At 22.8% G+C, this 15,495-nt stretch overlaps 1 protein-coding gene across 4 annotated transcripts in view; it reads left to right on the top strand.

Annotated features, from left to right (window-relative positions):
- LOC122504372 (lachesin-like) overlaps positions 1-15,495 on the top strand; it is a 203,160-nt gene that overhangs the window by 149,195 nt on the left and 38,470 nt on the right. For all 4 annotated transcript variants that reach the window (XM_043615456.1, XM_043615458.1, XM_043615455.1 and 1 more), the window contains one exon: positions 13,279-13,464. In XM_043615456.1, the coding sequence (XP_043471391.1) occupies positions 13,279-13,464 (186 nt within the window). The remainder of the gene's footprint in view (positions 1-13,278; positions 13,465-15,495) is intronic.

Below are 15,495 nucleotides of genomic sequence, written 5' to 3'. Positions count from 1 at the left end.
AAATAAATGGAAGTACTCTCTAAATCTGAATTAGTTAAAAATATTCCATTTTTAGTTAAATTTTGGCTTACTTTTTGCTTCAGCTATTAGTAAGAAATAACTAATTTTATTGGTAAATATATAACTACAGGCCTTGAATCGACTTTTAAACGCAAAAAAAGTCTCTTTAGTCGATTCAAAGTAAAAAAAATATTGGAAAAAAGTCGTAAATTTACAATTTTTTAAATTAAATTAGTGAAAAGTCACTAACTCAAATTTGTGAAAATTTCTACTAATTTTTAGTAAAGTTTTACTATTCTATTACTTAAGTAATTTTACTAAATTTTAATTACCTAATTATATAATTACAATTATTTATTTACAATTATTAAATTGCTATTACTTATTTACTAAATTAATTAGTTATTAATATTATTTACTAAATTTTTCACTAAAGTTTTAGTAAAATTAGCAATTTTTAAGTCTGAAATAGTCAAAAGTCATCCGATAATTTAAAGTACTAGTAAAAATTTCTACTAATTCATAGTAACTTTCTACTAAAACTTTAGTAAAAAAATTTATTTTCTAAATGATACTGTAAAATTTTACTAGAAATGAGTGGGAATTTTTACTAATTTAAATTGGCAGACGACTTTTCACTAATTCAAATTTAGAGAGTATTAATTAATAAAAATTGATTGAAATTAGTAAAATTAATAGAAATTGATTAAAATATATTAATATTAATTAAAAATCATTAATATTAATTGATATTAAACAATAATATTGATAAGAATTAGTAAAAATTTTAAATAATTTGAATTAATGGAATTCACTAATTTATGTTTAGAGATAAGGTTAATTTTTTTGTAAAAAAAATAACTATATAATTAGAGGCGTAGAAAAAAAATTAATAGTCGATTCCTAATGTGGAAAATAAATTTCAAACGGGGAAAAATTTTCCCTATAAAATGAAAATTTCTTCAAATAAAAACTTGAATTATTTAACAATTTTTTTTAATGTACGGTCCTTAATCTGTTTTTTTCAAATTAAAATTTTTCTTCTAGCATATTACATCAAAGAAAACATACAGTTTACCTAAATTTAAATACCTACAAAAATATCAATCGATTCAAATAAATACGAACAGAATACAAATAAATACGAACAGTACATATATACAAAAAATAATATGAAACAAAAATAATATAAAACAAAAAATATACTTAAATAATAATTTATAATTTATAATTTTAGAGTTAAAATTAAATTAAAAAATAAGAAACAAAGAAAATTTAAATAAAAAACTAGAGAAAAAAGAACTTATTCCTCTCCCACGCGTCGAAAAATTCCATGTAAGTACCCCCTGGAAATTCCATGGAACTTTCCCATGGAATTTCCGTGGAGTTTCCATGGAAAATTTGCAAGTTTTTTATTTTAAAAATATTTAAACAATATTTAACATCTTTATTCTTCTCCAAAATTCAATTATTTTTAAAAATTTTAATAAAATTCTAGGACAAGATTTTAATTATTTTCAAAAATTTTCCTCAATTCAATCATTTTCAATATCTACTATTTTCTAATAAAATTTTTCAAAAGATTTCAATTATTTAACAAAAGTGTTGATAAAATTTAAAGCAGACATTAAATTATTTTTGTTAATAATAAAATTTTTTACCGAGATTCAATTATTTTCATGAATAATAAATTTCATCAATGAATTTTAATTATTTTTAATATAATTTCAATTGAATTCTTCGAAAAATGCAATTATTCTTAAAAATTTTATTAAAATTCGTCGAAAAAATTCAATCATTTAAAAATTTGTTGATAAAATTCTTTATGAGGATTCAATTTTGAAAAACATTCATTTATTCAATAAAGTTTTTATTTTTTATCTAAACAATTGAATTCTCGTCGAATTTTCTAATAATAATTCATTTAAAAATGAATTTCAGTTAAAATTTTACATAATAATTGAATATTAAAAGCATTATAGCATGAATTTTAAAAAATAATTGATTTTTGAATATTTTTGAAAAAAATTTAATTTTTGAAGAATTTATTTACAATTGTATTAAAAATAATTGAAATCCTTTGAAGAACTTTATTATTTAAGAAAATAATTGAATTCCTGTAAAGAATTTTTATTTAATATTTTTTAAATAATTGAAGTCCTGTGAAGAATTTTATTATTTACGAAAATAAATTTATATTTATAATATAAATTCTTGCAACGAATTTTTATTACATTTTTTTTTTTAAATATTTGAAATTCTGTAAAGAATTGTATTATTTATAAAAATAATTGAATTCTTGCAAGGCGTCTTTATTACATTCTTTTTTAAGATTTGAATTCATTTAAGAAATTTTATTAAAATAGTAGATTTTAAAAATATTTAAAGTTCAGCGAAGAATTTCATTATTTCTGAAATGTAATTGTATTTTTGTTTCTTGAAAAATTTTTTTGAAAATAATTACTTTTTTTAAGAAATTTATTTAAAATTGTATTAAAAATAATTGAAATCCTATGATAAATTTTATTATTTATGAAAATAATTAAATTCTTGGGAAGGATTTTATTAAAATTTTTGTAAATAATTTTTCTTTTTTTTGAAAATCTTAATTCCTATGGAATAATAATAATAATGATTAAATATTTATTTAAAAAAGAATTTATTGGTGTTTTGGAATAATTTTAGAATTAAAAAAATTCTTAATTAAATGTAATATATAATAGAACAGTTTTTTCAGTATTTTAATTTTTAGAGTGAATCAGAATATTCTTTAGGGTTACAAAAAAAGTCAAAATTTTATCCGGAAATCAGAGAAAAGTCAAGGAAATTCTGTATGTTTTATATTTTAATAATATTTTAACATTTGTTTTGAGTCTAATAATAAGTTTTGTTGTAATTTTTTTATCAAAATGCGTATTTCATTCAAGTTTTGCAAATAAATTGCAACAAAATTTATTATTAGACTCTAAGCATAATAGAAATTGTTAAAATAATATTAAAATATAATAAACTTGTAAAATCTCCACGGAAATTCCATGGAATTTTTCGACGTGGGATCTATTTCCCTAGTAGAAATTTGTCGTGGCATGACTAGATTTATTCAAGTTACTGTACAGTTTTAGTCATGGAAGTTTAATCTAGCTTAACTGGCGAATTACTAGACAGCTACTGCATAACACTGTTAAAGAAAATATAAAGTTGAACTTGATTATTACTGCATAGAAGTCCTGTACAGTTATTTTCATGGCACTGTCGAGGCGTTCCGAGAAATGATGTTCCAAAGTTTGTCGTGGCGTTAGCGCTACCGCCAGTTTCAGTAACTAAACAGTTGTGTATTGACATTTTCGAAATATTTTCTATAAAATAAATCTTTTGGTTTTACAGTTTATAGTTTTTATAATTTTAATTTTGTTCTTTTATTTTACTGTTGACAACTAAATAACAAATTTTTTAAATTATTTAATATTAAAATTTTGATTTAATAATAAAAATTTCTTTTCAATCAAAATTTATTTTTAATGACAATTCCTTTAGAAAAAAAAAATTTTTTTAAAATTCGCTTCAATTAATTGAGTTAATTAAAATAACTAATTTTTTAAATTCAGAAGACAATTTCTTTTCAAGATTATATACTCTTATTATATGTATAAATATTAATTTAACAAACCTGTTACATACAAAAAGTTAGAATTGGTCCAATAAAGTGAGGTTATGTTTTACATTGATGAATTGACGTTGACATATGTATAGCTCTCCGATCTGAATAACAGAACTGTCTATAATTAATGACAGTAGACAGTAACAATTTATTACTAATTCCTTACGGAAAAAATAGACATAATTCTAGTTACACCCGCGAATTATTTCTTTCAGTGTATACTCTGATGTATTTATGGAAAATGTCTACACAACACTGTTCAGTTGCTGGACTGACGGTAGCGCTAACGCCACGACAAACTTTGAAACATAATTTCACGGAACGCCTAGACAGTACCATGAGAATAACTGGACAGACAGAACTTCTATACAGTAATAATCAATAAGTTCAACTTTAGAGTGTTATGCAGTAGCTGTCCAGTAATTCGCCAGTTGAGCTAGAAAAGATGAAAAAGGGAACTGCTTTACCTGCCGGTAGAGTATGGTTCTTATTTTTCCGGAATCGTCCATCGACTAGAACGGCCGTGATGCGTAAAGCGTGCGTTTAGGTATTTCGTCCCAGTGTGACCCGAGTTCGCTCCCCGAAACCGCTAGATATTTTTCGTTTGAACTGAATTAATTCTTCATATTAGGGTTTACTTATAAGTTTGTAGTGTGATAAAATAATAATATTTATTTCAGTGTTGTGCTTAATTAAAGGAAAAAGTGAATGTTGTTTAATGTAAAAAAATGACATGTGTTCAAGAATCAGTAATTTTTATATTTTTTTTTAATTATGTAGTTATTTAAAAATAATTTTACAGATAATTTATTATAAATCATTTATTATACGGAACAATAGATACACCAACAGTAAAAATATAGTTTCGTAAAATTTTAATTTATTTAATTTGTTGACAAAAAAATTTAACGTTATATTTTCAAATTTGTACGTGTTTAATACGTAACGTCAATATAAAGAAAGTTTTGACATTTCCAAGTGAATTATTTTGTATAGTTTTTCTACAGGACTGATGATCAGAAACTGTAAAATTTGACTGGACAATAACTTGAAGAAATTAGCGTGACATCACTTTATAGTTTTTAGCCAGTTTAACTGTAAAGTGCCTCGAAATTTTCCAGTGGAACTGTCCAGTGCCCTTAAAGATACTATGACAAATTTCTACTAGGGTTACTAGAAGAATAATTGTTCTTTTTTTCATAAAAGAAAATATTTAAATTTATAATGCGATTATATTTCCTCTCTCTGTCTTTCTTTCTCTCTCTCTCTCTCTCTCTCTCTCTCTTTCATCAAAATATTTAGGTCATTTCCCTTATATTCTTTGCATAAAACTTGGTTCGTTAAATTAACAGGAGTTTCATTTTCTCCAATTGAATGCCAATTTATAACAGTGAAGATATTGAGATTGCAGTAACGAAGTGTTGAAAATTAGAAAACGACCTGAAAGTTTTTTGTCAAACTTTCAAATAGTGTCCCTTATTCCTTTTTTTTCTCAATTGAAAATAAAATAAAATTTGTTAAAAAAGAAATGTCCTATGTTCTTGAAGAGAGTGTACCAAAAAGCTCAGAATCTTGTTAAATATTCCTGTCAGGTAAAACGTAACGAGGTACTTTTATGTATCAGGTGCCTCTCTTTCTCTCTTGCACTCTATCTTAAAAGAAGAAAGTTGACTGAAGTCGCGAAATCTTAACCGCATCACCTTCAAAGAAAGTTGCAATTTTCTCTCATTCTATGTATATATACACACACAAATTTATATATATGACGATAGAAATCGCGAATATAGAATTTATATGGGAAAATATTTTCCCTACTTTCTCGATACTCGTTGAGCAATCGATCTTCTACAATATATATGAACATTCAAGTTCTCGAATTTTTATTATCCATTTAAGTTTTGTAATTGGCTCAAATTTAAAACATTTTCTTTCATTGAATTTTTTTCTCCTTTTTTTTTATCAAACTGAAAAGCAATCTCGTTTTTCATTAAATATTTGTTACTTTCTTCTTTCCGCAATTCATTGATAAAATCTTATAGGTAAAATAATTTTTCTTTTCTTAATATCAATCATTAATAAATAATTATTTTATTTTTTTACAATTTTTTATTATTTTTTATAATAAAAAAAAATAAAAAAATGTCGCTAATGTACGTAAAATTAAAAAAAAAATTAAATCTATTTATTAAAAATTTTTAAATACCATAATTGTGATAAATATTATTGGTAATATAAAGTGCAATAGTCAAAATATGTTTAAGGCAAATGTGTAATTAGAGATATTGTAACTCAATGTGTTAATGTATTCAAGTGAAGCGGATGAAACACGTTACGAATTTAGTTGATGCAACAGAAGGTTTATTACGCGTAAATGAGACTACTCAAATTACTTCAGGCTTTCTAATATAAAGTGAGATTTAGTTCTGCAATTACCAAGTTTCGTGCAAGGTTTAATCAATACAAGATTCTATATATCTCTCAAATTTCCAGTTTTTAATTAACTTCATGAAATTTCCCTTTTCCTCGCAAATTAATACAGCCAATCACTTTAAAGAATTTTCCCAAAATTACAATCATTTAATATTTATATTTAAAAATAATTTGAAATTTAACATAATTAAAAAAATGCAATATGACAGTTGACTGTTTAATATGACAATTGAAAAATATTAACTTTCAAAATGTAGAAAATTTCAACGACAACAAAAATACGAGTAACTCTCCGAAAAATAGAAAGAAAATAAAAATTATACCTATATTAATGAGTATAATATATAATTAGCTGAAAGAATGATAATTAGATAATAAAAATTTTACTAGGCATTATTTCAATTATTTTATTTTGTTTAATATTTTTTCAATTTGAAAAATTTGCCACTCGAACCTAAATTTTTATAAATTTTCCTGCAATTAGCAACAAGTATATTTTTTTACATTCTCAAAAGGTATTTATTTTAATTTATTATTAAAATTTTTTAAAAAAGTTTAATTCTCGAAAAATATGATTATTATTTATCAGTTATTAAATTCGATGCATGTCATTTTGCATGTATAACCCCAAAAAGAAATCGAAAAACTTGCATGAGCATGTTTAAAAATAGGATAAGCACTTTTTTTTCTATAGGTTAATAAAATTTCTTTTCCTTATTTTAAATCTCGAACTATTGAATTGTGTATATAATTTGTGAAAAATCAATTTGAAGTTAATTTAGATAATAATTCATCTTATCGGCAAAAAATGATATTGAATATTTAAAACTGCGAAAGAAAAATTATTCCTTTATGAAAAATAATAGCTATTGATTATTAATTTTATGAATAATAAATTTTTTCCTATTGCAAGAATAGTATTTTATTTTAAATAATTTATGATCGAAAGGAAGAGGTATTTCTTATAATTTATTCTTCTGAGTGTTGTTTTCAGTTATTGGATTATTGAACACGGAGGAAAAGGAAAATATTTAATTCTCCTTTTTCTTATTGTGAATTTAAAATTATTCAGTTTATTCTATTTAGTTAAACCACTTTTTTTTTATTATAAATTCAGATCGGAATTTTACAAAAATTGTTTATTTATTATGAATATTCCGAACTTTAAGTTTTAAAATTCAAATCATATGATCAAATATTGAGCTATATCACTTAATTTTCAAAAATTAAAATCTAAAATTACATTTGTAATTTAATGACCAAACCTTAGAGTCTAGATTAAATTTTTCTTAATCTTCTTTTATTAAACAATAATTTAAAAAGTCACCCAAAGAAAAAAATGCAAATTAATTAAATATGGAGATTTTTATATACAGAGGAATTACAACGAAACCAAAATAAAAAAAAAAAAAGATAAAGTATGTAAATAAATGAAACTTTCAACTTTCTAACTTCTCCCCATCATCCTGATGAGATGATAGTATAAATGCGAAAAAAATTTGCGCAATTTTTTAATTATTAAAAAATGTTGAGCAATTTGGAGAAATCCTTTAGGTTTCTCGATATTAAAGTCTAAGCAAATGAAAGCACGATTCGCTGCTTCGACCAACGACCGCTTTTCTGACCATAAATGTATTTTAGTCAGTTCGCGGACAAAGCGAAACTTTTAATTAGCGAGTTTATCCATTTATCTACATACCGTTGAAAGGAATGGCCATACCTTAGCGTTGGAAAGTCAAAAAAAAAAAAAAAAAAAAAAATGAGAACGAAACGAAAAAGACGAGAAATAAACGAGGTGTGGTAGACTGGACCGAGGCGTCTACCTGATATACCAGAATACACTATACAATAGAGCCAGAGATGGTTTGCATATGAAAGAGGCTGAGAATAGAAGTCGAGATAGGTGAAGGTAGCGTTCCTAGATACGACCTTTAACGTATATCTGACGTTAACCCCCCCCCCCTTTCATCCCCCCCGTTATCCCAAACTCGGCAGATCGTAAGTTCCAATTTTATATAAAGAAAAACCCTCGCCCATATCGACTACTGAAAAATATACACACACATTTCCTTGTTTTTTTTTTTTTTAAACCACGATCACTATCATTTTTTTTCCACAAATATTCCCTATGATTTACGTCAACGAATGAATTTACATATAAATAATATTTTCCCCGCGTTAAATAATATCTACATATTCTTGGAAAAGTGAATAAAAAAATAGAAAAAATGTCTCATTATCATAATTCACAATTAAATATTTTTTTTCTACTATTTAAAAGGTAACAATCTGTCATGGATATACATATTATATCACTATATACATTGAATTATTCATATAAATTTAAACCGCGGTTTAAAGGTAAAGATAAGAAACTTGTTTAAAATTGTTCACTGACTTTCAAAGAAACTTTAAATCTTACTTGAAAGCTTTTGGTTCACTCTTTACATAAGAATAATGTAGCTTTTTAAAATTTCCGCAAAGTAGTTTCATTTTTGTGTTGAGTACTTTATGTATATCTGTATTTTGTGCTAAATTCAAATTTTTTTTTATTTACTTGAAAAAGAAATGCCAAAACAGTATTGAAAAGTTTTTAGGAAAAAAAAACGTGAAATATTATAAAAGCAGTGAAAAGATGATTCTAAAGTTCTAAATGTTCAAATAAATGAAACTTATTTATTTCTTCATGAAATTAAAATTTTTATTACGATAATTTAGAATCAGTGTCAAAATGATTAATTAAAAAATTTGTATATATGTTTAGAAATTTTTTAATAAATCGGTTTGATTTTATAAAAAAAAAATTAAAGTTTTTGATTTCTGTTGCAATTGGTAATTTAACGTCTGACTGTAGCTTGATAATTACTACTGATATTAAGATATTAATTAACCTATTTTCTGAGAAAAAGAATTTTTTCAAAATAAGAAATTCGTGCTTCTGATAATACGAACAATAAGTAATGTTAAAATAAAATTTTAAACAAATTAAAAGGGAATAATTTCTTGTCTGACTAGAACTAGAATTTACTACTTAGACTTGAATTTTAAGAATTTAAAACTTTGTCTGATCAAATAATTATTTTGTACTCTTGCTGTTAAAGGCAAACATTTTTAATTTCATGTCTGACCAAAACTGACTTGTACTACTGAAACATAATTTACATAAATTAGAATTGTCTACATCTGATACTATTAACTATTAATACTAAAATAAACGATATTAATATTAAAAAGAATAAAAAGAATTATCACCTTTCTGTCTGACTAAAACTGGTAATTACTACTGAGATTTAAGTTTTAAGAATTTAATACTCCTACTGTCATATTTGCAACAAATTTTAAATATTCGTCTGACTAAAACTAACTTGCACTACTAAAATAGTATTTACTAAAAATAAAAAAAAGACGAATCGGAAAAATATAATTTTTATATTTATTTATATCTTTATACTAAAATAAATGATATTGCTAACTTTCAGTAGTACTCCGATAGTACTCCAACAGTCATATTTAAACAATCTTTTAATTAACCAAGAAACAAAAAATTGGTCAAAAATTATTCAAGTTATGAATTTTTTTCGAACTTTTTTCCAAATTTTCGTTTTTCTAATACGGATGGGTGGGGACGCTGGCTATCAAAAATTTTTTTTAAAAATTCATATTCGTCCAATGAAAAGAAGCATCAATCCCTCTTTAATTTGCGACCAAGGAACAAAAAATTGGTCAAAAATTTGTCAAGTTATGAATTTTTTTTTAACTTTTAGTCTGACTAAAACTAACTTTTACTACTGAAGTTTTACTACTGAACTTTTACTACTACAAAAAATTAAAAATGTCAAATTATATTATCAAATTTCTTATATTTGTTTACATTTTTATACTAAAATAAAAAATATTGCAATTAAAAAAAATTATTTACTTTCAGTCTGACTAAAACTGACAATTACTACTGAGACTGAAATGTATAAAAATTTAGACTTCTATTAAGATCAATCTTCGACAGATCATTAATATATTTTCCTACTGCTATCGAATTTTGCCAAATTGAAAACTTCCCGTCTGACCAATACTGACTTCTACATAATTTACAAAAAATTAAGAAAGCCTGTCGGTAACTACCAGTCACCTATTGTTATCAATAAATAAAACTGCCATCAATCACTAAAAATAGAGCAATAATTTGCAAGTCTGACTAAAACCTACTTTATTAAAATTTGAAAAATTTATTACCTTGTCTGACTGGAATATTCTTTCACTACTGCCATACTAATTGTGAGTGGAGCTCATTCTGTCTGACTGAAATTGACCTTTACTACTAATAGCAAAGCTCTACAGATGTATGGCAGTAAATTATCTAAATTGAATTCTCCTTAATAGGGGGAAGGGAGTGATAATAATAATGCTACAAGGGAATGATGGTATTATGCATACATCTTCTTAATCCTTATTGTCGGGAAAGAAATTTAAAATATTTTAAAATATGCTTTCGTATTACTCTAATGGCAACTTGCTTATTACTACTATATACTAATTAAATAATAAGTAATTACTATTTAATTACTAATAATTATTATTTACTGCTTTCCCTCTCTCTCTCTTTCTCTTTAAATTAAAATTAGTAAAAATTTTTACTAACTTGAATTAAGGACTTACTTTTTGCTTTTAAATTAGTAAACTTTACTACAGATCGTAAATAATAGTAATAAAACTAAGAAATAGTAATAAAATTAATAAATAAATAATAGTAATAAATAGTAATTTCTAATAATTTATTAATAACATTCACTAATTCAAAAGCAAAAAGTCAGTAACTAATTCAAATTTAGAGAGCTGTTAATAATTATTTAATAATAATTAGAATTTACTGATAATTTTTATTGACTAAAAATTTTTCATATATTCTTACTGTTACCAATAATTATTAGTTATTGCATTTTAAACTTCCTCTTTATTTCTAAGTGATACCACTTTACACAAATTATTTCTATCGAACACAGACTCCCCTAAAGCACATTTATATATACATAAGGTCTAGATATTCCCGAGAGATATTAATATGAAACATCCGCTTTATTCTATTAATAAAATATAACGAAAGTAAATTCTCCAATCACTAGAATGGCGAAAATGTTAATTAAAATTACAATAATTTTTAACTCCCTTGCATATAAATATAAAATTATTTTCAATATACTTTCATTATTATTGACCATTATTGATCAGTATAAAATTATTAATAAAATTTTTTTTTGTAAATTAAAAAACATTATTATTAAGAAGAAAACACACCAAATTTTTAAGATGTTGAAGTAATAGCAAATATTTGAATTAATATTAATATTTCAATTATTATGTTTAATGGAAATAATAATTAATTTAATTATTTATGAGTTATAAATTGAGATCATATTTCAATATACATTAACTTGCAGTTGCATTTAATTACCATAAATGAAAGTGCATAATAGATATCCTTGCTAATTAACCCATGAAATTAAGAACTTTTTTTAAAAAAATACTATAGTCAATGAGAAAAAATAATTACCAACAAATAAAAAATTTTTTTTTCTCAATTTTTTTTTTCTTGGACGAAATAGAAAAATGTAAAATGGGTCAAAATTGATGATCACACAAAAGTAATCATTTATGAGTGCAAAACTTTTTCAGATAGATTCTACTGTCAAAAAAATTGAATTTCCAAAGTTATATTACACAGCACGTATTTAGAAAAAAAGTGTTAAAAAAACAATTTTTTTTACGTGCAAGCAAAAATTGTTATATCCGCGATTTTTCAAAATTCGACATTTACGAAGAGTTAAAAATAAAACTATGAAATACCTGAAAGAGAAATATAAATTTTTTAGAATTAATGAATTTTGATTTCTAATTAATGAAAATATGTCCAAAAAAGAAATATAATGTTCTTATACGCTGAAAAAAAATGTATTTGATTCAAATAAACGATTACTGTCTTCGATTAAATATTTATTTGCATCAATTTATTTTTATTCAAGTCGGTTAAATTGGTATTTACCTTAAGGCTTTACATAGTAATTTTTTGAGATAAGTTCAATGGTCAGGAAATATTTTGACATTTTTTTGAATTTTTTTTTTTCTTAAAAACTGATAGATTTTTAAATTTAAATGTAATTTTGCAGAAAATATTTTTTGTAACCACAAAAAAATTGACGAATCAGAAAAATTAACTTTTTTCATTTTTGAAGCATGTTTTTTAAAAAGGAAAAATTATTTTTAGAGTGAAAATGCTACAAAAAATTCTATTGTTATTCAATTTTTTTATTTTTAAATTCATTTATTTATTTTTCTACCTAATCAATTTCAAATCATATTTTTTTAAAATAAAAAATGTAAAATAGAAGAAAATTATGATTTGAAATTAATTAGAAAAATAAACAAATGATCTTCCATATAAAAAAATTGAATAACAATGTTTTTTTTAGTATTTTCAACCTAAAAACAATGTTTTTTTCAAAAAAATGCATCAAAAATAGTAGAAATCAATTTTTTCATTCGGAAATTTCTTTTTTTGGATAGTAAATCATATTTTCTGCAAATAATTACGAATGGATTTTAAAATCTATCAATTTTTAAGAAAAATAAAAATTCAAAAAGGGTCAAAGTATTTTCTGACCATTAAATTTCTCTCAAAAAATTACAATAAAAATAATTTTATGGAAGATTTAAATTATTTTCTCATGCGGGTAAAAAGGAAGTCAAAATCTGCCAATAAATATTTATTTCTATCAAATAATTTTTATTTCAGTCAATTAAATAGTATTTATACTTTAGACACTAAAATTATTGCTTCAACTATATAATTTATTTGATTTAAATAAAAATTTGAATATAATAATTATTTACTATTAATTATAAATTTAATTGTAAAATTAATTATTAATTTAATTATAAGTTTATAATTTATAATTATTTTTAATAAAAAAATGATTAAATTAAATATTCATTTAATAATAGACAACTAATCGTTTGTTTGAATCAAATAAATTTTTTCCATTGTACCGTTGACAAAAAAAAATAAATAAAAACCGCAAAAAAATAAAATCTGAAAAAATATCAGATTGCGAGAAAAAAAATTTCAACAAGAAAAACCTATTTGAAAATATCATTGCATAATAATGAAGTTTTATTATATTTTCTATTCTTGAAAACAGGTGGCGTGGATAAAGGCGGACACTAAGGCAATTTTAGCGATTCACGAACACGTTATTACGAACAATGCTCGACTTTCTGTGACGCACAGTGATTCACATACGTGGACATTGAGCATTAAAGAAGCACGTCGAGAGGATCGTGGAGTGTACATGTGCCAGGTGAACACAGATCCCATGAAAAGCCAGGTGAGTCTTGAATTGACGTTATAACATTTTTTTTTTACCCTCGTTTATCTCGGCTTCGTGAAAAAAAAGAGAAGAAAATCCGATAGTGTCAGTGAAAACGAAATAGCTTCGTCACCACTCACGGATATTTATGGGCGAGGGAAACCGTACTTTTCCACCAGAAAAATGAAAAGATCCCACCAACCTCCCCCCAACAATTCTGCATTACCATTTTATTCCGAATACAACGTCAAAGCTCTCTAATTCCTTTATCTCAATGAATAGAATTGCTTTATATTTTTATTATTTAAATATAGTAAATTTTTGTTATTCATTATATTTACCTATTTTATTGAATATTATATTTATTAACATATGTAATATTTAATATTCGATTTTGTAAAAAATAATTCAATTTTAAATTTAAACCAATATCTCTGTAAATTTGAATTAGTAAAAATGTTCACTAAGTGAAATTAGTGACTCACTTTTTTTCTATTGAATTTGTTAGTTTTACTAATAAATAGTATTTTTTACTAATGTATTAGCAAAATTTAAATTTTAAAATAAATTAGTAAATAATAAATTAGTAAAAATGACTAATTTAAAAGCAAAAAGTGAGTCACTAATTCAAATTCGTTGAAAGTCGTTATTGAGTAATAAAGAGTTTTTTAATTATTTAATCAGTTACTAAAATTCGTTAATTCCACTTTTCAATTCAATTACTTTTTGAATTTTTAAGTAAAATTATTGGCTAAAAAATTTATAAATAATAATAAAAAATTAAAATTCAATTATAAAAAAAATTACAAACGCAATTCTTTAGGAATTTAATTATTTTATGAATTTTACAGTAAAATTATTAACTAAATAATTTATAGACAATAATGTCATAAATGTTCTTTAAAAATTGAATTTGAATTCAATTTAAATTAAATATAATTCCATATTTTGTAAAGTTTAATTATAATTTTCAAAAATATGAAAATATTCAAGGTTTTATGTATCAAAATCCAGAATAATTTCAAAGTTCATAAAGTGAACAAAAATTAAAATTAAATTATTTATAATAATTGCAAACGCAACTCTAAAAATCCAATTATTTTTTGAATTTTTAAGTAAACTTATTCACTAAATATTTTATAAATATTAAATAATAATTTTAAAAAAATTCTTTAAAAATTAAATTATTTGAAATGTATTCAACTTCATATATTGTGAAGTTGCAAAAACGCAACTCTTTAAGACTTCAGTTATTTTTTTAATTTTCTATTTAAAATTATACACGAAATACAATTTACAAATATTAATTTCATGAAAATTCTTCAAAAATTGAATAAAAAATAAATTCAATTTTATGTTTTGTAAAGTTTAAATCTTATTGTCAAAAATATAACTAAATATAAAAATATAATTAAAATTCAATTATTTATAAAAACTATAAACGCAATTCTTTGAGAATTGAATAATTTTATGAATTTTACAGTAAAATTATTAACTAAATAATTTATAGACAATAATTTCTTAAATGTTCCTTAAGAATTGAATTTAAATTCAATTCCATATTTTGTAAAGTTTAATTATAATTATCAAATAAAAAATAAATAAATATTCAAGGTTTCATATTAAAATCAGGAATGATTTCAAAGATTATAAAGTAAAGAAAAATTCAATTATTTATAATAATTGGAAACGCAACTCTTTAAAAATTTAATTATTTTTTGAATTTTTAAGTAAAATTTCTAGACAAGCAATTTATAATTAGTAATTTGCAGAAACTTCTTAAAAAATTGAATTTCAAATAAATTCAATTTCATATTTTATAAAGCTATATTATCATTATAAAAAATAGAAAAACAGTTCAAAGTTTTTTATTAAAATGTTAATTTCAAAGTTTAATTTTAATAAAATTTAACAAAAATTGAAATTCAATTATTTATTAAAATAGGAAATGCAAATCTTCAAAAATTCTATTATTTTTTTAATTTTTGAGTAAAATTATTCGCTAAAGAATTTAAAAAATAATAATTTTGTGGAACTTTTTCAAGAATT

This window comes from Leptopilina heterotoma, unplaced genomic scaffold (genome assembly GCF_015476425.1).
Source record: "Leptopilina heterotoma isolate Lh14 unplaced genomic scaffold, ASM1547642v1 Lhet_293, whole genome shotgun sequence".
NCBI classification, from domain to species: Eukaryota; Metazoa; Arthropoda; class Insecta; order Hymenoptera; family Figitidae; genus Leptopilina; species Leptopilina heterotoma.
The sequence above is the reverse complement of the archived record's forward strand: the minus strand, read 5'-3'. Positions and strand labels throughout refer to the sequence as shown.